The following is a 22,499-nucleotide window of genomic DNA, read 5'->3' as shown; positions in this document are numbered from 1 at the left end:
ATTACTCGGTCTGTTCACCACCCTGAGGTGTCCATCGGTTATTACAGTCCTCCGTAAACACGTGCAGGGAAAACGCTGTTGTTTTTTATATTTGTGCTGACTTTACTTTATTTGTACGCTTACAAGTTTGTTATTGACACGTATATAGGGATGCAAGAAGTCGGTGTTGATCCCGAGAAGAATGATTTTCTGCAGCCCTCAGATAGTGAGGTACAAACATGGATGGCAAAGGCGTTTGATATGGTAAAGCTTCTTTGGTGTTTAACGTTTCTTTTATTGAGGTAAAGTTGGTTTTATATTAGGACATTCTGAATTTTTCCCTTAATAATATAATTTATTATAATATAAATTATAGTGGGTAGTGCTGTTGCCTCACAAGCATGAAGGTCGCTGGTTCAGTTGGCGTTTCTGTGTGGAGTTTGCACGTTCTCCCCGTGTTCGCGGAAAAAATACGTACTTTTAGAACCACTTTGCTTTTGGAACTGGAATTCCAGAAGGGAACAGACTTGACTGCTACACCGGGTTGCGCACCCCTGCCCTAAAATTCACTCCATCTGAAATGTTCATCTATTAACTAAAATTGATTAAAACAATAATAGTACTAGAGTTATGACAACAATGAGAGTGACTGAGTTGAGTTTCATTAATGGAACCCTTCCCATAGAGAAGATACATGGATAAATAGATCAATAAACTCACTTTAAATACAATGCCGATGAGATTAAGTAAATTGTGTAATGGGTGGTTTAGTTTAAACCAGCAACAACAATTTTATGTGTTCCATGTTACCTAAATGTCTGTTTAAAGCCCACCAAAAAGCCTAATTTTAGGCCACACTACAGTCATTACTATTATTTTACATTTATTTGTTAACCTAGCGCATTTAAAATTTGCTTAACTTCTTGTCCTTGTTTTATCCATCATAATAATAATTTTATGTTTTAATCAATTTAGATAAAAAAAAAAAAAAGAATTTTGACTGAGAATGTTAATGAAAGTCTATGAGGGAATGCATTTTGCGTCAGCGGTGTATTTCTCGGCACAACACTGGTTTCCCCCACAAGTCAGAAGACATGCTGTAGGTGAATTTGGTAAGCCAAATTGTCTGGAGTGTTTGTCTGTGAATGAGTGTATGGGTGTTTCCTAGCAATAGGTTGCATCACCTGCGTAAAAATATGCTGGATGAGTTGGTGGTTCCTTCCACTGTGGCGACCCCTAATTAATAAAGGGATTAAGCTGTAAAGAAAATGAATAAATGAATATCATCAGCCAATGACTATCAGAGCACAACAGTGCTCACTCACAGTCGATCAAATAGTGCTAATGTTGTTCTTAAGTCCTTTTTACATGTGGTTTCACACAGAATAAGAAAAATACCATGGTAAGCAATATAGGGATCGTGTCACAAGTTGGCACTAAACAAATGTACCAATGTAAAACCAACTTTACATTACCCTTAATGTTTCTTTTTCAGTATTCATCATGCCTACTGTCATATCCTCTTTTAGTTATTGCAGTACAAAGTTATAGTTACTGTGAAATCACAATAATTTAACTTGTTGCATTTGTTTTGGTCAAGTTAAAATATGCTTTAAGAAAGATATTAATACTAATTACAGTGTTTTTAAAATAGTTTTTTTTCCAAAGAATAATTATTGTCACTTGTCTTTGAAAGAGAAAAACTATTGTGTGTATTGTTATATGCAAATTATTATTTATTTTCTATGAAGACCATTTCAATGTGTTCATGTCATTGGCCCGTGAACATTTCCTGCTTGTTATCAAACTATTTCATAACTGTAACAAGAGGCAATTCAATCAAACCTTAATGTAAAACAGCTATCACAACATTATTTATCAATATGTGGCTCTTTTTGGATTCTCAGAAGCTATAGACCAATTACCATGTTTGTAAACATTCAGGATGCGCACGCAGGGAGGTGGCAGAAAAAAACGGGATTGCCAGCATTTACAGCGAGGGAATGACATCAGATGCGGTGCAGAGTTTGTTGTTGTCTTAGAAATAAAATGTATTACTTACACATTATATATATTATTTACATAATGCTTTCAGTATATTATAACAGCTCGTCACCCAGTGACAAGCACAGTGATTTGGCAAAATTAACGTTAAAGTGAGAGGCGTTTATCTGACAGGTCCATTTGCGATAGCACCCTCCCAATGAATATTGGATAAGACGAAGTGACCAAGCATCCAGCCCGAAATATACAATCTCATTGAAGCTCCAAGTGATTTTACAAGAGAGAAGTTAAAGGTCTACAAGTCTTTGGATGCCAACAATGTTGTTCTTTGTGGTCATGTGCAAGAAATAATGCTCCATGATGACCAGATTCAACACTGTATAGAGCTAAAAACTGAGATTCTGCTCAGCCAAAGACAAGCAAACAAGACGGAGCTAACATTATACAAGGCCTGGGTAATTAATCACCAACACGCAAAACGACTGCATTCTGACAGTGAACTTCACCTGTACGGCAGGGTATGTGAACACATAAAGGTAAAGTTGGTTTTATATTTGCACATTCAGACTTTCTCTTTAATAATATAATTTCATAAAAATATTATTTGTAAACTGTAAATAGCGAAATCATATTAGCAGCAGTCAATGACTATCAATATACAACATTGTTCACAGTCAAATAAACAGTGCTAATGTTGTTTTCAAGTCACACTTGCAGGTTATTTCAGACCGAATATTCAGAGTGCCGTGGTAAACAATATAGGGAGTTTGTCACAAGTTGTCACTGAATGAATGCGTGAATATAAAACTAAGTTTACCTTAATAAACATAACTTTCACGTTTCATGCTTAGCATTCAGTGTACGCAGTTTAATTAACCATATTTAACTGTTTTTGCTGAAGTCATTTCTGCAATCAAAAACGAGTAATGTGTATGATTCAGCATAGCGTGAACTGACCTGATATGATATGAGAACTGCAAAGTCCAGCATTTCTAATTAGCTCCTCACTTCATTCAGCTCCCATTTAGCCAAAGACGTCTGCATTCGGCATCAAAGCAGTGTTTGGTGTATGGTATAAGTTTAGTTTTCTGATTTTGAACTCGAATTCGGCATCCTACAGCACAACACAACATCTTTCCCATTGCAGCCTTTTTTTTTTTTGCAACCGGGGACCCGTGTGATGTCATGGGTGACGTAGGTTGGTAATAGAAATTAAAAATGTTAAACAGGAAATACGCTGGGACCATTGTTTTTGTCAAAATGGTCTATATCACAGCGTCTTGTTATAACTTATTTATATCCCATGTTATTTTAATTTTCTTTGTGAAATTTTGTGGTGTTTTTAGGATTGTTCTGAGAAAATAGTAAACACATTAATTTCCTTTACAGGCAGTTGAAGCTCTTGAAAACGGTGAGGTTCCTGTTGGCTGTTTGATGGTTTACAACAATGAGATTATTGGAAAGGGAAGGAATGAAGTGAATGAAACCAAAAATGTAAGTGGATTCAAAATAACCCTGATTGTAAAAAATAAAAAATTTGACTTCTGGTTATTGAAATTGTAAGAAAAAAGCATTTATTTTAATCTGTCTGACAATAACTGTTCTTCAGTTTGTATCTATAGATTATAATGAATCAAACTTAATTTTCAGATTAGTTAGTGTTTTGAGTTATTTAGTGTTTAATCAGAATTGCATAAACATAGTGGCTCACTTACAGTAGGGATCAATTAGACATGGGCCGGTATAAAATTCTGATGGTATGATAACCTTGGATAAAAATATCACGGTTTCACAATATCACAGTATTGTGATTACTGCTCTAAAATATATATTTTAAATGTCTGGGTAAAAAAAAAATCTTAACAATTCAAAATGGCATTTTTGGGTTTTTTTTCTGTTGGAGATACTGTTGTCCTTAAAAAAAAAAAACAATCTTAAAAAAGTAAAAAATCTTACACATACCTTAGGAACGGTATTACAGAAGATTTTGTCGGTTTTAAAACCTTGACTTTTCTAAACCATAATATACCTTGAAACGGGTATTGTCCCATGCCTAGTATCAATTGGCATGTTTTTTTTTCGATTTCAGAATTTAAAGGAATAGTTTTTTTTTAATTTACAACCAAAAATGTCAATGTCAATTTTTTTTGTTCTGTGGAACACAATAAAAGATATGTTTAATATGGAAAATATGTTGAAATTTTACATGTTAGAAAATGGTAGCCATTGACTTCTATAATATTTGTTTCCAACATTCTTCAAAATATCTTCTTTTGTGTACACAAACACGTGTGGTTTAAATGATGAACTAACTGTCCCTTTAAATGTACACATTTTTTGGTAACACTTTACAATATAGTTGTATTAGTTAATGTATTTGCTAACATGAACAAACAATAAACAATATTTTTTTACAGCATTTATTCATCTTTTTTTTTAACATTAGTTGAAGAAAATAAAGTTGTTCATTGTTATTTCATGTTAATTCACCCAGTACATTATCTAATGTTAGCAAGCATGAATTTGGATTTTAATAATGTATTAGTAAATGTTGAACTATGATTAATAAATGCGTCACTAAAATTGTTCAGTATTAGCTCATGTTAGTAAATACATTACCTAATGAAACCTTATTGTAAAGTGTGACCTATTTTTGTGTCAAAACAGTCTCATTTTTTTTAGATTATTAAAAATAAATCTAATAAAAAAGATCTTATTGATCAAATTTGTCCGGATATGTGCATTAATTTAAAGGTGTATAAAATATTTTGCTATGTTTTAGTTTAGTGGTAATGTACTTTTCTAAGAGTTAAGCCTTGCAGTTCATCATGAATTAATTCTTTTTTTTTTTTTTTGCTCAGACATCCTTATTTGCAGTTGACCCATATATTACAGTCATGTTTAGACTTGGATTAATGATTCTTTCTAGTAGAGAACAGAAAATCTTTGCAAACAATGAAACAACCTGTCATCTGTGCCTGCTTTGCTCAAGGCTACTCGGCATGCGGAAATGGTGGCCTTGGATCAAGTGCTGGATTGGTGTCGTTTGAGAGAGAAGGACTGTAAGGAGGTGTGTGAACAGACCGTACTTTATGTGACAGTGGAGCCGTGTATCATGTGTGCTGCTGCTCTGCGCCTGCTTCGTATCCTTCCAACCCCTTTACTATTAGTTTATAAAGTTACACATGCACTTATAAGTATTCAGTTTTGTATTACTGTCTAAGATTTGTAGAGTTTTAAAAATTTTCTTATGTTCAGCGAGGGTTAATTTATATGACTAAAAAAACTGTTAGATTTGTTAGAATATCTATTTCTTATTGTACGATATATTGCACCAAAATATATTGCGATAAATAATCTAATTGTGATTTTAAGACCATTTTATGCCACTCATTATGTAATGCCAGAATGAAAATATAATATCATCACAATGCAAGTACACTCTTCCAAAGAACACTTCTTAAGAATATTTTATTTAATTATAGTCATTTTAACAATTTAATAATTAGGCATTGGAATCAGAATGTAAAAAAACACATACCTTAAATAAATAATAATAAATGTAAAAAAAAAAAATTACAAGGTAAAATGTAACTGCGGCTGCAAAATCTGCTACCTATCTATTTTCAGTTGTCAGACACCAACATAAAAATATACTTTAGTCATTTATAGTAAATGCTACAGTGTTTTTAACCATACTGACACTGACACCTTCAATAAAGATAAAGATGTTGCACAATCAGCTAAAGTGTTGCCAGAATTGTTTTTATGTATGGGTGATATATATTGCATCATCAAAAATTCTGATGTCCATGTGTTGGTGATAAGTTAATATATTGATTATTGTGACAGGCCTAAACACAGTGAATTATTATTATTAATAATATTATTATTATTGGCGGTTTATTTCGCTGTGGCAACCCCAGATTAATAAAGGGACTAAGCCAAAAAGAAAATGAATGAATGATAACTGTTTTCTATTTTAGTATATTTTTAAATGTATTTATTCATAAATAATACTTTTATAAATGAATACTTTTATAAATAATAATGTTATTTTACTTTATTTATTGATTTTTTTTATTTAAAATTTTTTTTAAATAAATTGTCCTAACATTTGGTAAAATTTTTTATGAGTAAATGAATATAAATATGTACATTTGTATATTAATATAAATAAAAAGTCATTACATGTTTTGTTTTCCCCATTTTTTTTTTCATACGATCACTAAAAGGCACCTTAACAGTTACACAGGCATACCTTTTGTTGTTTATGGGTGTAAAAATGAGCGGTTCGGAGGCTGTGGCTCTGTATTAGACGTCTCGTCAGATCATTTACCACATACTGGAACTTCATTTAAGGTAATAGAATTCCCTCCAAATCCTGTCCAGTTCAGTTCAAATTGCAGCTTGTGATCAGATCTAAAAAAAAAGTCAGTTGCTTAAATTCTGCATTGTCTTCTTTCATTCACTGTGGCTAGAGTATTTTTCTTGTCAAAACTTTCACATTCCCCAGATTTTAGTCCAGACCGCATTGCATATTTTCACTGTAGCACATGCTTATTTGCTTATTACAGTGCATCGCAGGCTATAGAGCGGAAGAAGCTGTTGAAATGCTCAAGACTTTTTATAAACAAGAAAACCCAAACGGTAAGCAGGAAATGTTTTTATTGCATACTGTATGTGCCCATTAATATTTTCATTGACATGCCCTAATGCAAACACTGGTATCTATAAAGAGAAAATTATCCAATAATTGTTGATTATATTAATGAAAGCAAATCAGTTACTGATACTCAATTACAACATTATTTTCTGGTTTAGTGTTGCTGCTGAAAGCCAAATATTTTGATAAATGCCAAATGCCCCCTGTGGCCATAAAGCCCTTCATTTGCCAATATACAGTTAAAGTCAGAATTATTTGCCCCCCTGGTTATTTTTCCCCAATTTCTGTTTAACGGAGATAATTTTTTAAACACATTTCTAAACATGATAGTTTTAATAACTCATTTCTAATAACTGATTTATCTTATCTTTGCCATGATGACAGTAAATAATATTTGACTAGATCTTTTTCAAGACACTTCTATGAAGCTTAAAGTGACATTTAAAGGCTTAACTAGGTTAATTAGGTTAACTAGGCAGGATAGGGTAATTAGGCAAGTTATTGTATAACAATGGTTTGTTCTGTAAACAGTCATAAAAATAGCTTAAAGGGGCTAATAATTTTGACCATAAAAGGTTACAAAGGAGAAGGCTACAAAAACATTTCAAAAGCTGCAAAAGTTATTTAGAATGTGATTTGATTTCAGGCTTAATGACAAATTAAGTAATTATTTCACAGGGGTATGATTTTTTATAGCCACTGTATTAATCAGTGTTAATATGTGTGTTAAACTGGTATGTCAGTAATCAAATATTCAACTCAGGGTGCGAATTATACATTGACCATCGAGGGGGTTAACTGTTTTGGTAGTGTTAGTTTGTGTGATACATGCTTCATTGAATCAAACTTATGAATGTATGACATCTAATTTATTAATAAAAGCCTATTTAAGCACAAGTTTTGTTATGGATATTTAGTGTATTCTGCCCTACAGTATCCTCTGATTAGCTAATTAATAAGTTTATGTAGGTAAAATCATACAAACTATGCATCTAATTTGACTTTTATGTAGAAACAAACTCCTATTTTACCAGAAAACAGTCTTTTGAACACTTAGGATGTCTATCAGTGGTCTACATCTGCAGTTTCAGACTGTTAAATGAATATTTTCCACACTGGTATGGACCGTTATAGGGGTGATCAAATGTGCATTTATAATATCTATTTTTTTAATTATTAATATTATTAGTTAAAATACAGATCAGAGCAAACTATTTCTCAGTATTAAAGAGCTGACCCCATACCTCCTGTTTTGACGTCCTTCAGAGAGGGATCAAGGATTAATTAGTGTGGTTCAATCCCCCCCAAACCCCCCTGTATTTATTTATTTATTTATTTTTATAAACAACACATACTGTACAAAACAGTGCCAGAGGTGTACAAAAAAAATATGAAAAGCATATTAAAATTCTATAGAAGTACAAAAACTCAATAGGTAATATAAAATAATAAAGAAAAAAAATAATACAAATAATGCTAGGCCTTGATAACTCACAATAACTTGTGTGTCAGACAAACACACTTAACAGCTTTTTTGTTTGTGCTCTCCTTAAGGGTACTTATGTAAATGTCTAGTTTTTAAGTACCACTAAAACAAAGGTTTCTGATTACTACATTTACATCCCCAAACCCCCCTGTAATTCGCATCCTGGTTTTACTAAATGTCATGTTTATGAAACTGATGCTTACCTCAATTTTAGCTCCCAAACCTAAAGTGAGGAAAGATTCGATCAATCCACAAGATGGCGCTGCGGTCATTCAGGTAATACGAGGACCACCAGATGAGGAGACGGAAACAATCGCTCATTTGAGCTGAAATATTAAAAACATTCCAGCATTTACCTTGTCACTGCCTGGATTTCAGTGACATTTGATTTTGAGATCACTGACTTGATCTACTCCTATTTGAGGAACCACAGTGCCTCATTATCCAGACCACGTCTCTTGTGAACCTCCAGGCCTCCTCTTCTCTGCGGTCGGACGCTGTGATTTGTCTGTTAACAGCGAGTAGAAGCAAAACCAGGTCTGTTCTGCATTAAAACACAGGTTCTTCTCCAGCTTTTGCTCTCTCTGTGTCCTCATACAACCCGAAGACTGCCCCTGAACTCTCGCTGATCTCAGTTTTTGGCTCGCTAGCAAATGCAGGGCAGACCCAGGTGGAGTTTCCAGTTACTTCATAGACAGAAACTTTACAAATTCATCTCTGCCAGTAACGTTACTTTCTCACCCTACTTGTGTGCCTTTGTCAGTGAAGCACAAAAGCTGTAGTGTTTGAAGAATATTGACCTTATTTTTTTTAAGTTGGCGAGATGCAAACATGGGGCAGTTGCAACAAGACTTATTGCTCCATTCAGGTATGAGCTAGAATAATGATATTCATACTATTGTTACATATTTTTAGTTAGACCCTCCTTCAATCTGAGAGAAATCAGCCATATGTGAAGATTCCTTCAGTATAAAACTCATTTTAGGTAATTTTTTTAAATGTTCAGAAAATTTCTCACACTGTCTAATCTTTTTTTTTGTGAAATATTATTAATTATAATAATTTTAATCATCGTTTTCTTAGTTTTAAATTGGTATAGCTATCAAGCCTTAAAGCTATTGTATCTCCCTAGCATGGACAGTTTCATAGGGTTGACAAGAGTTGAGACAGTTGAAACATATTGTTCCAGTTGCAAAATTAATTTAAAAGCTTGCCATAATAACAATGTACAGTTTTTTTTTTTATTAGAAAGAATTCATTATTAGATTAATTAATTCTTTTCAAAGTTCAAAGAAGTATTTTAGTAAAGGTTAAGTCTAGATTTTCAGTAAAAAAATAAGTTTGTTCAGTTTTTTTAGGCCTGAAAATTGTTTGTTGCTTGTTTTTTATTAGTCTGTATTTATAAGGCCAATTTAACCAAGTAACATTGTCTGTTTACCAAAAAAAAAATATATATAAAAATCCAACCTCATGTATTATTAATATTACATTTTAATAAATTTTGCAACTGTCCCTGTGGGTTGTTGCAACCGTCCCCCTGCTTGGGGTCAGTTGCCACATTTTACTTTGTCTGTTCAAGTTTAAATTGCTGCATATATTGTCATATGTAGACATAATGCGGGTGGGTGTCCAATAGATGTGGATTTATTGTATTAAAATTTTGGGTTTCCACAAAAAAACTGTCTCTGAGAAACTGAAGGAAATGCAAAAAGTCTTGCAACTGTCCTCACTCTCCCCTATGAACCAAAGATTAACAAAGACCGAGGCTGTCAAGTTTCAAAATGGTAAATAAAACGCTTGAATAAGTCTTAATGATGTTATTTATAAATGTGTGTTCATTTCTTTTGTGTTCACTGAAAGTTGAAAGTTACAAATGCTTCATACAACGTGAGCGTGAGTAAATGTTCACTCAATAAATATTTGGAGAGTTTTCCTGTTTTTTACTATTACTTCATTAAATACTCTTATAGATTTTGGTAACATTTTTGATAATGTTTTTGATTGTTTAAATAGTAGTTTCAGATTTAATCAGATACATATTCCTATTTTTTTAAGATGTAAGAATTATTGTTACATTAATTTTTATTTATTTATTAATCTCAGGATAAATGGAAATGAACATTTAAGTGGTGGAATAGGTTTTGTATTTAAAATTGTGGTTTTCATTTGCACATTAATCAAATATTATGCTACTCATTGACGTGTTCATGAAACTGATGATTTTGTATTTCTTTCTTTTATTATTATTTATTTATTCATATATTCAGCTTTCTTTGTTTATATATAAATATTAGCATATGTTTAGCTTTAGTTATTTGTTTTTTCGTTAGTAATTTTGGCACATCAGCTTAAACTTTCTGTTAATTCCCAAGGCAACGCTACATTTTTTAAAAAATAATTTTTTTAGTTAACAAAATAATTCATGATAATAATTCAATTTGGCACTCTATAATTTTTTATTATTACTAAGTTTTTAATTACTATTTTGTTTTTATTTTTAGTTTTGTTTTCAATTTTATTTGTTCAATTTTTTATAAATTAAATTTAACAAATTCATTTATATTAAATTAATAATTGTAATTTATTTTTTTATTTTAGTTCAACAAGTTAACAGAAATAAAACCTATTTCCTTTGCATTTACATGTTTTTTTTTCCAGTTAACATTAACAGTTTTGATTTTAGTTTTAGCTGACTGTAATAACCCCGTCTCATTCTTTCACTCGCTGTAAAAATATTCCTGTCATTTCACGTTTTTAGTTATGAAGGTATAACATGAGCTGTACCATAATGATTTCTAAAACCCCACAATATTAAATTGCCATGTAATATGTTATTAGTGGCTGGAAGTGGCTTTTCTGCGGGCGCGTATGAAAGAGAAATCAAGCGGTTTTGGAAGTAGATGTGAGGTGTCTAAGATGTTTAGGTCTGTCATTTCTCAAGCCCTGTCGTCTTACATGGTTCTGCCGCAATATCGTATATATGAAAAATATCCTCAACTCTGCTATTGCCATTGTAAGTAAAGAACCCATGGGCTTTATTGTTTCGTGATGAATGATCAGACAATTGAGAGCTCACAGCTGGCTTTTTTAATACGAACATACTATCTTGATGTTGAAATGACAGCAGCTGTCGTTAATAAGAAAAATTAATCATTTAGATTCATTGTTCAAGCAGTAGAATCTTAGTAACCAATTGGAAACAACAGAGGCCTGTTTCTGCACCTGGTAAGCATTTAACAGGTGTTATGCCTTGGATGCGTTACGCCATGAGTCAGTGCCAATAAAAAAAAAGAAAACATTGTAAAACAAGCTGCATCCACCTACGCTCTTCACCGTTCACATGGAGGAGAACAATATTTACTCTCCAACTCTTATTCCATTGATGCCTTTCATAAAGCTTCATTCAGCTTTTAATGGAGTGAAGTTGCAGATTAGTGTGAGGTATCAGGGTATTTCGCTATGGATTTTCCAGCGTGAGGTGAAAATTGTAGGTTGGAGTAACCCACAGTGGGTTTGGGAAAGACACATGGCATTTTAATCTGGAAGTTACAGTATGAAGTATTTATTTTTAATTATAGCATTCTGTGGGGGATGTTGAAAGCTTGATGCTGATTGGTGGATGTATGTTCTAAGCAAGGTGTGCAATTATTTGCAGATTTGGTTAAATCCCTGATTCAAACCATTTCTCCAAAGAATTTTGAATATGTTACAGGAGAAAAACCAAAAACACACAAAGACATTGAAAAGCAAATCAGTGTAAGCAATAAGATTACATTATTGTAGTATTTCCAAGTTTTTATAATGATATTTGATCCTGGACCACAAACCAGTCTTACACTCTAAAAAATGCTGGGTTATTTCAACCCAATTCTGGGTGTAATACGGACCAACTGCTGGGTTCATTTTTGAAAATACAATCAAATAGGATCTAATTTAACCCATTGTTTGGGTTAGTCCATACTTTAAATAACCCAGCAGTTTTTATATTATAGGTTGTACGGCTATAGGTAATATAAAATTCCACAACCCCATATCAGAAAAAGTTTGGTTTACAGTATGGTAAATCCAAATAAAACAGTAGTGATTTCTAAATTTACTCTGAATTGTTTTATATTGCAGACACTTCAACAAACTTTATGTAATGTGTTACTCGTGTAAAGTGTTTTAGGTGTAATTTTGTCAAGTCTTAAGGTGGGCAACAGTACAGGGTCTTCGTTGTCACATTTTGCGCTTCAAAATGCACCACACATTCTCTATTAGAGACAAGTTGCAACTGCAGACAGGCCAGTCAAGAACCTGTATCCTCTTCCTCCACAGCCCGGACTTTGTAATGTGTGCAGATTGTGGTTTTGGATTGTCTTGTTGAAATATGCATGGGCATCCCTGAAAATGAAGGCAGCATGTTGTTCTCTAAAATCTCTATGTAGTTTTCAACATTAAAGGTGCTTTCACAGAAGTGCAAGTTACCTTTGCCAAGGGCACTGACACAACCCCATACTATGACAAGACCCTGGCTTTTGGACTTGTTGCTGGAAACTGTCTGGATGATGCTTTTCTTATTTGGTCCTGAAAAAATAAATAAATAAAAAAACCTGAAGAACTGATTCATCTGACTTTAGTACACGTTTCCACTGTGTGATTGTCCATCCAAGATGCCTCAGAGCCCAGAGAAGTTGACGACGCTTCGGGACATTGTAAACATAGTGCTTCCTTTTGGCACAGCACAGTTTTAACTGGCATTTGTGGATGTAACTACATATTGTGGTACTTGGCAGGTTTGTTAAAGTAGTCTTGATCCCATGTGGGGATATCGCTTCTAGATAAGTGATTCTTGATACGGTGTTGTCTGAGGGATCAGGGATCATAGTAGTTCAGCTTAGGCTTGCACCCTTGTCCTATATGAATTGAAAGTCCTTGAATCTTTTAATGATGTTATGCACTGTTGAAGGTGAAATATCCATGTCTTCCTCTCTTTCTTTGAGGAACATTGTATTTAAACATTTCACAAATTTTCTCACATATTTGTAGGCAAACTGGTGATCCTCGGACCATCTTTGCTCCTGGAATTTTTTTATTTTATTTACATTTTCCATACTGTTCCAACATTTTCTGATTTGCATTTTTTTGTACCTCTTGTACACCGTCTTATTATTCTTAGCGAGAAGCCAGTGTCATTTAGGGTTAGAAAAAAAGAAAATAAAAATTGAATAAAAGTAACCATAAGTTAGTATTTGGCATGGGTATGAATAATTTCCAGCTTGACGGTATATATTATACACTCACATTTAGTGTCTAGTTTAAATTCAGAACTTTAGATGTAAACATAGTTATTGCAAACGAATTAAAGATATATTGCCCTACAGTAACATAAATCGTAAATTTTTGTCAGGGAATGTGCATTAAAGGCATGGTTTACCCAAAACAGAAAATTCTGTCATCATTTACTCCCCCTTAACTATCTCCAAACTTGTTCTTTTTTTTTATTGAACACACAAAAAGCTGGTAACCATTGGCTTCCACAGTGATTTATTTTTCCTACTTTGCAAGTTAATGGTTACAGGTTTTCAACTTTCTTCAAAATATATTCTTTTGTGTTCAACAGAATAAAGAATCTTAAAGTTTTGTTACCAATTAAGGGTGAATACATAGCACATTAAAATAATTTTTGAGGATTTTAAGTGATGAATCTAACACGATGCAGTATAGTCCAGATCTGTTTGTTTATCACTGAGCTGTGCTTCAGATGCATCACACAAACCATTTGCACTGCAAAAATTGACTGTACTCACCTCATTTACATCTTTTTTTTTCTTCTAAAGTTTGTTAATAGACGTTAGGGAGCCGTTTACTTTGGTTCGTCAACATGCAGGAGAGGCAGTGTTAATGAGGAGACTATGAAGTGCCGATCTAAAAATAACACTCTGACAGAATTTAAACACGCGCACACACACTTTCACCATCTCCACACACCTCCAAAACACACAGCACCAGACAGAATTATCAACAAGACTGTTGTCAGGCAAAAATATCCAAGTTTAAAATGCAATATTTCAGAAAAAATAAAACAACATGTAGTTGTTAGTCAGCGTTGAAGACTTTCTTTTTTTGTTTAACGATTCCACCAAGAATAAAAATAATGTCTGATAGGGTGTGAACATGAAACGGGTGAGTATTTTGACAGTTTTGTATGAATATTTAGATGTGATAATACAAGGTTTCTCACTAATGGCTTCTTTTAAACCGTCTGAGAGGTTTTGCTCCTCACGGTTCCTCTTTTATTGCATGGCATTTCACTGTTCTGTTGCACCGAATTCTTTTTCTTGGCTGTTCGGGACACATTTTGGACTGGTAAATTGCAGTTTGAGGGGACGAGGTTCAGCAGGGCCTGGCTATTTGGACTTGTCCGTCAGAAGGTGATTGTTATTCCTTTTCTTGCGAACTCCTTTTCCTTCGGCCTGAAATGTGTGTTTCTCATTAAAAGAATGTCCAGCTCTGCACAAAGGAATTGTTATGTTTGGGCAACATCTGTGTCTTAAAAGGCAGAGGCGAAAAGGCCAGAGAAAATACAGGACAAACATTAAATCATAAGTACAACAATTTTTTCCTCTGTAATTGAATGGTTGGCTCTGCTTTTCCCACAGAATTGTGGTGCGTCTGCGTATGAGTGTTAGGGGACAAAGAAAACAGACTGTAGGTTTCATTTCGCTCTTCCTCTTGTCTGGCTTTCTCCATGGCTTTGGAAGAACAGATAAAAAAAAATGACAATTCAATTTTCAGACTTTTTTTAAATAATAAAAGATAAAATGGTTTTTATTGAAGTAAATCAAAAGGCAGCATTAAATCCCTTTGAGAAAAAGTAAAAGTTATTTTAAAGTAATTAGTAATAAAAAGTCATTTGTAATAGGAGGTAACACCTTAAAGGTTTCATGTTTCTTCAACTTAAGCTACAAAACGATCATAGAGAGATCGTCAACTACATCCATATGAAGTTAGCACTTTAAAAAAGTCTGATAAGACAATTGCATGACGAGTAAATGCAATTTTGGCTTTTATGCATAGATTAGTAACATAAATGTTCAACCATACACTGTAAAACCCAACAGTCAACTTTATCAAATGAAATGAGTGTAGTTAACTCAAAATCTGCTTAAAGATAATTCTACTCATTTGAAAAGAGTTTTGGACTCAGTGTTGAAGGTAATGAGCTAATGAAATACTGTACTGTACTTTATTACTTCAACCTAAATAAATTAGGTTTGCAGTACTCATAGATTTTTTTTTTTTTTTTTAACTAAAATGGTTTGTAGCAGTCGGTTTCTTCAAACTGTTTGAGTTGCCTTAACTTATTGGGTTTTACACAACTTTGTTGATTTGAGTTCTCCTTATTTATTGGGTTTGACTGTGCTCAAATTGCTTTTTGTTTGTGGTTACCGTGGTTAGTGGTTTGAGTTACCTTAACTTTTGGGGTTTTACAGTTTACCTGCTTCTTGCATGAGAACAAAACTTTTTGGTTCCTCTAGAAGTCCAAATGTGTTGCATGTTGTGTAGATCGTCAAAATGGCAGAAAGAAGAATGTCCACGGTTTAATGTCTCTTGCTAATAACAGACATCGCTATGGTGAAAACATCTGAAAAGCATTATTTTAACAATACATTTGTTTTTAAGTTGTTGTTTTTTTCTGTCACTGCAACACAAAAAAACCTTTGTCCCGCCCTTATGTTTCACACAAAACTAGATAAGGTCGGCTGTGGTTGGCCACTTTTCATATCGTCAAATCCCCATTTCGGAATCACTGTAGTATGTGCAGGTATTTTTGCATTAAATTGTGACAAAAGGTCATACACATTTTTATTTTTCCAGCCTGAAAATTGCATACAAAATCTCCTTGTTAGTTTTAAGCAGTTTTCAACACAACAAGGCATTTTTTCCAGGTATTCCAGCACTCAAATTTTGAAAAGCTTCAAGCACCTTGTGCAAACCCTGTCAACATTAAAACATTATTTGTTTCAGGCCCGGGCAGAGACATTTAAAGGGGCATGTGCAGAATAAAATTTTTTGAAGATCGTGGGGTGTCGCGAACTGAAAAAGCGGTGGGGGGTGGGGTGGGGGGGGTGGGGGGGTTTGTTTGCATCAACTCAAAAGTATATATATATATATATATATATATATATATATATATATATATATATATATATATATATATATATATATATATATTATATATTATATATTGAGGGCAAATATATATATATATATATATACAGTATATATATACAGTATATATATATATATATATATATATATATATATATATATATATATATATATATATATATATATATAAATATATATATATATATATATATATATATATATATATATAAACTTTAATGAATATATGAACTTTAATGAAGCACCGCAGATGACAGAAATACAGAGAAATTAAAAATTGTCAGTTGCACATTTTATTTTATGCAGAAAACTAATGCACTGCCAATTTTCACTGGCAAAATTTGGAAGAAATTTCCTTGTACAGAATACAGCAAAAAATATGTTTTAATAAAATACACAACTATAAATCATAAAGTCAGAGAATCAGGTTTTTCAAGTAATCTTTTTTTTTGTCTCTCAAACACAAAAAAGTGAAAACTTGCTCGATTATGTCATTTGTGGTGCTTCATGACACTAGACTACGCTGAACATCCCTCTTGTTTATTTTTCTTCTCATATTCCGCTATTACTGTTTTAAAAGTAAGATTTGATTGAGGGATGGGTTCAGTGAAAGCATATACTATAGGATCTATTTACATCATTAAAATTGAGTTAATGCATACAGTACTAGATTGAGTCCCACTTTATATTAAGTGGCCTTAACTAATATGTACTTACACTGAAATGAATCAGTTGGTACAAAGTGTTTAAATAACTTTGTACACTGTACTTATGATTAAACACATGCATATAATTACAACTGTAACTTCTGTAATTACATTTTTAATTACACTGTTGACCATCCCTTACACTTTAACCCACGCTTAGACCCATACAACCAAACCTGTCCTTAACCTGACCTGTATCCCACCTCAATCGCACCAGAAGTGTTCTACAATACATTATAAAGACATTAAGTACACTGTATTTACATTTTGATGCAAGTAAATAATAGTTAAGGCCACTTATTATAAACTGGGACCCACCAAAATGTCCTTTAGGTTTGCAAAGACATAAGGATGAGTAAGGGATGACAATTTTTATTTTTGGAGTGAACAAACCCCTTAGACTTTATTTTAAACAATACATACATTTTTAAATAATGATAAAAAAATACAATTAACCATTAAAAAAACAAACAAACAAACAAATATATTTATTAGCATTTAAAAAGTTTAATGAATGCCTAAAATATATATATTGCTCATATAGTTCAAGTTAGCAAATGCTAACAAATGAAAACTTATTGTAAAGTGTGGCCAAATTGAGGCAGGCCTGTCACGTTCCCTTCTGGCAATGTTTGAATACGATGTGGCATTATCAGCTCAGCTTAATCCAAAAATTAAACAAACAGAAATATATGGCTTCAGAAAGACCACAAACACTGAATTACCTTGTGCTCACTGTCGTTTGCCATATGCCAATGTGGATATAAAGGTGTTGCTTATTTATTTTACAGGGGGCAAATAATGACAGAATACCCATAAATCATCTCTTAAGTAAATAACACCCATCATGAGTGATATATGCAATATGTAATATGTATGGTTGTTTGTAACACTGGCTTTGGACACGTGACGGCAGCATGTGTTCAGTACACACAATTCAGTGATCACGCAAAGCTTGAGGTATTCTGAAACGCTGTAACATTCATACCGGAAGTTCAATACATGAATTATTCAACTTAATGTTCAAGCCAATGCAGGTCTGTGCTTTATTTTTCAGTTAAGGGGCATCAATGAGGGTGAGTAAAATGAGATAAAAGGAGAGCAAAATAAATATATTATGTTGGTTTAAACTGAAGTTAAAGTCTGATTAGACCTCAGAGGAAGAAAAAGAGTCTGTGATGATCCTCAGTCAGTTTTGGTCTTGTCTGATTCCAGAATGCCTAGAAAAATCAGACAAAAAAGGTTATATACAGTACTTATTCCGCTTCTTCCAAAATCAGAAATGTTATACAGAAGCAGTTCCCTCATTTCCCCAAACGTCCCCCTGAAACGCATATAGATTTAAATGCCACTCATAAACATTTGATGTTATTTATCATTTAATAAATTCAATTATTGCTGATCCTACTGATGCATTTAAAGATACTTGGGAGCGAGATCTAGGAGTTACTATGACAGAGGATCTATGGCAGGGGTGGCCAACCCTTTTCCTGGAGAGCCACCTTCCTGCAGATTTAAGTTGCTACCCATATCAAACACACCTGAACTAATTAATTAGGACCTGAACACCACGTGATAATTACAGGCAGGTGTGTTTAATATGGGTAGCAACTGAAATCTGCAGGAAGGTGGCTCTCCAGGAACAGGGTTGGCCACCCCTGATCTATGGGATAACATTTTAGGTGCATTCCTCTACAGTGTAAATATTGTTTAGAGCTCATTTACCCAATGCTCAGTTGGCTAATTTCTTTCCAGATATAGGAGCTATGGTTGTAATCGTTGCAAAATTCACCTGCTGACCATCTGCATGTGTTTTGGACATGTCTATAGCTGGCCACCATTTGGTCAGGTGTTTTAATACATTCAATAAATCCCTCAAAATCAATATACAGTAAGAAAAGCATTTTTTGCATTGTGATTATTCAATCTCTGTACCTGAATACAAGTGAAGCTTTCAAACCATTTTGTGAAATTGTGTTAATATCGCAATGTTTATTGCAGAAAAATAAAATATCGCAATATCAGATTTTTTGCGATACTACGAGCTCTAAAAAAAGACTTGTGCTGCTTGTTTAAATTCAAAATTAGTTGAAACCACCATTCTTAGGCTTTTTTTAGGACAACTTAATTGTTTTATGTTCAATTCACTTAAATTTGTAAAAAAATCATTGTTAACTTAACCTGATCGGGATATCCCTAAAATTTTTCTGCACTCAAGTATGAGTCATTTGATTTTGAGTATCTACCAAAACCCGATACGATACTTCAATAATACATAAAAAAAAGAATACCCTGAAGAAACAGATCCAGGATGATAATTATTCTCTTTTTAATACACTTTATTTTAACATTCATTAACTCTGTTAACAAACAGAGCACTTCTGTGTGTTAAAATAATTAGAATTTGCATTTTATCTTCATGTATGAGCTGGCGTAGCCATTTAAATCTTTTTGGCTCGAGACTTCCAGTTTAATTCACGTGCATTCATTTTTAGAATTAAAAACAGCTTGTTATGCTATTTGATATTACAAACTGATATTTTCTTATTATATTATTCTGCTTTGTCTGTATAGTTATGCAAACACTTGTTTGTAGAGCAAGTAGTTTGACGGTTTTCTGACATTTATTATTCCAAGTCATTTCTATCATAGGCAACTGAAGTGGAAGTTCTAAAACAATCGCAAAAACATTCACACTTTCGCATTGAAGAATATAGTCATTATATATATATATATACACATATATATATTTGAGTCCTGATCGGGAGGTTACGTCCGATTCCGATCAAGTTATCCGTGATCTTGCTCGATTCTCTATCACGTGATCAGATCTAGACATCCCTATGTATTTTTGTTGGGACAACATGAAGGAATTGTTTTTAATATTAGACATCATTATTATTTTTCTTTAATATTTAAAAAGTATTGCATGTTACAGTGACATATTCCAGACCTGCAATCTCTTGGCAACTGAATGTGCATTTCAACAAGCTGTTCAAACCAGACTGAACAACAGCACAAAGCATTAGAGTCGGAAGTGTTCATGGTTGGTTTAGCTGGAAGGCCTGTTGTAGATTTCCAACACTGCTGCTCTGGACATGAGAGGACGAATGGACACAAACCAGTGTGTGTGTGTGTGTGTGTGATTTGCAGGTCAGTGTCAAACAGGTGGGAGGAAGAGAAGGTTTCTCCGTCTGCTGCTGTCAGACTGCTTGCGGCTCGGTTCCCCATCTGCTGTGTGCTGAACTACACCCACGATGCACTGCTGCAGTCTCCAGCGCTAACAGGTGGAGAAGTGTGTGTGTGTGGGGGGTGTGTATGTACCTGAGGGGAAGTATATAATGTCTCTAGCTGTTCTCCCGGCGTGGGCTTAAGAGCAAGACATTTGTAGCTAGACATGATAAATATTCAACACAATCTAACTCGCAGTCATTGATGGAAAATCAGAATATTACGGTTCACACTCACTGAAAGAAACAGTAGAGGTAGTCCTGGAAATGCTATTTAAAGGGCATCTATTTTACCCCTTTTCAAGATTTAAGATAAGTCTTTTGTGTCTCCGGAATGTGTTTCAGCTCAAGATTATTTATTATACTTTTCAGAATATTGAAATTATCTGCTCTGAACACTAGCTGTTTATGTTGCCTGTGCCTTTAATGCTAGTTCTCCACGCCCACTGTTACCTCATGCCTGTCAGAGTGTTTCAATCTCCGTCAGATAAACAGCACAGTGACAGACATGAAGGAAGCAGATCTCATGTAACCTTTGTGAGAAATACTACAGTAAGAACTTTTAAAGTTGAAACAAGTAGTGTCACATTTTTCAGTATTACTGCAAATTTTAAAACATTTCAAATGTTAAACACAAAAGAAGATATTATAAATAAACCTGTAACCATTGACTTCCATGGTACTTGTTTTTCCTTTGGAAGTCAATTTACTCAGCTTTCTTCAAAATTTCTTCCTTTGTATTCAACCGAAGAAAGAAACTATCCTGCAAACAATTTTGTGTTTAATAGACATCTTATAGACATCTAAATGTAGACAGCTTGGCTAAAACAAGACTAAACTTGGACAGTCTTTATAGACATCTAAGAATAGTCCAAAACTAGACTAGTCGTCAAAAAGACAGATTAGATAGACTTTACATGTGTAGTCATTCATTTCTGTATATTTGGTGACTAGTCTAGTTTTGGCCTATTCTTAGACGTCTATTAGATTTTCACTGACAGACCAATTTTAGCCTTGTTTTAGCAAAGACAACTATGTTTTGATGTCTATTAGACATCTATTAGAGATCTTTTAAAAACAAAAAATTGCTTGCTGGGTAACAGGTTAGGGTAACCAATTGAGGGTGAGTAAATAGTGAACACATTTTCATTTATTGGAGTAAACTGTACTTTTGATAGCAATTTCAGTGGCTTCCTTTTTGTTTTTTGTGTGGTCAGTAGAAAGAAAGTCATAGAGGTTTGGAATTAATCTACAAATATTCATATTTTTCGCAGTAAATTACATTAGTATCACTTTACAGGATTTAACTGTATACATATACAGTAATGTGTTGTATTCAGAATTTCATTGTGGAATTAATCAAATTAGCATGATTACAGCAAATAACTGTAAAGAGGGCTATACATTTTGCATGTTGGTTTCAGGAATTCAAACTCTTTTTATTTCATTCAACACAGATGTTAATACAAATGAACTTTTATGCTAGTATTGGCACTTTTTAATACTTAAAAATAACAGAATGTTATTGCAGCCCCATCAAATTGGTTACATCTTCTAAAATAAATCATCCTGTTTTGAAACAACATGAATGTCATAGTAAATTGTCATGTTTAAGTGCACTGCACTTTTATTTAATTTTATAAGTTTAACAAAGAAATATTAAATAATTTTTAATGAACACAACTTTGTGCTTAGCCAAACACGTAGTAAACTGGAACAAAAGTAATTGATTATAAAACCAAACACTGTTAAACACCCAAAATGATTTCAAATCAGGTTAAATGTTGGAATGAGTAGCCGAGGAAGGCCTGCTTCACAGTAAAATAGAGTTAATTCTACAAGATAATACTGTTAAATCACAGTGATGGGCTTTACTATCTACAATATCTGTAATTTTACAGTAATTTAATGTAACAAAAAATTACTGTGAACTAATTAAGTAATTTGTTGTGAATTTGCTTACAGTATTTTAGTGTGAACGTAATGCAATTATTAGCCAGTAATTTACTGTGAATTTTAGGTAAAAAAAATTTTTACAGTGTAGGAATGAATAAACAGTTGTTTTGTGGACAAAGCATCACTTTAACTTACACTTTGAGGAATCCCAGATGTAGTTGTTCAGAATTTCTCCCAAGACGTAGTAGACATTGATCAGAGCCATGAGGCAGAAGAAGAAGAGTATTCTGGCCGTGGGCCCAATGTGCTCCAGCAGAGGATAAACCCACACCCCCGTCATGCTGTGCACCCAGCACATC

At 33.3% G+C, this 22,499-nt stretch overlaps 2 protein-coding genes across 9 annotated transcripts in view; one reads left to right on the top strand and one right to left on the bottom strand.

Annotated features, from left to right (window-relative positions):
• The first annotated feature begins 3 nt into the window (after nucleotides 1–3).
• On the top strand, nucleotides 4–20,343 carry adat2 (adenosine deaminase tRNA specific 2). 2 transcript variants are annotated; one of them, XM_005160618.6, is made up of 6 exons: nucleotides 4–243; nucleotides 3,373–3,477; nucleotides 4,976–5,126; nucleotides 6,239–6,345; nucleotides 6,561–6,633; nucleotides 8,350–9,947. In XM_005160618.6, the coding sequence occupies exons 1-6, from the start codon at nucleotides 151–153 to the stop codon at nucleotides 8,463–8,465; spliced, it is 645 nt and encodes a 214-aa protein (XP_005160675.2). In that variant the 5' UTR covers nucleotides 4–150; the 3' UTR covers nucleotides 8,466–9,947.
• Nucleotides 18,037–22,499, bottom strand: part of aig1 (androgen-induced 1 (H. sapiens)) — a 252,745-nt gene continuing 248,282 nt past the window's right edge. For 6 of the 7 annotated variants that reach the window (XM_073933551.1, XM_068215678.2, XM_068215680.2 and 3 more), the window contains 2 exons: nucleotides 22,336–22,499; nucleotides 18,037–18,234 (listed from right to left, as the gene is read on the bottom strand). In XM_073933551.1, the coding sequence (XP_073789652.1) occupies nucleotides 18,200–18,234; nucleotides 22,336–22,499 (199 nt within the window). In that variant the 3' untranslated portion in view covers nucleotides 18,037–18,199. Of the gene's footprint in view, nucleotides 18,499–18,689 lie in introns of all 7 variants that reach the window. The other variant, XR_012395980.1, reaches the window with a different exon arrangement.

Source organism: Danio rerio, chromosome 20 (genome assembly GCF_049306965.1).
Source record: "Danio rerio strain Tuebingen ecotype United States chromosome 20, GRCz12tu, whole genome shotgun sequence".
NCBI classification, from domain to species: domain Eukaryota; kingdom Metazoa; phylum Chordata; class Actinopteri; order Cypriniformes; family Danionidae; genus Danio; species Danio rerio.
Note: the sequence above shows the minus strand (reverse complement) of the source record. Positions and strands in the feature narration are given on the sequence as shown.

Coding starts and splice junctions, on each gene's coding strand:
- adat2 (XM_005160618.6), top strand. CDS start 151: ATGCAAGAAGTCGGTGTTGATCCCGAGAAGAATGATTTTCTGCAGCCC. Junction 244..3,372: donor TGGCAAAGGCGTTTGATATG/GTAAAGCTTCTT, acceptor TTTCCTTTACAG/GCAGTTGAAGCTCTTGAAAA. Junction 5,127..6,238: donor TGCTGCTCTGCGCCTGCTTC/GTATCCTTCCAA, acceptor ACAGTTACACAG/GCATACCTTTTGTTGTTTAT.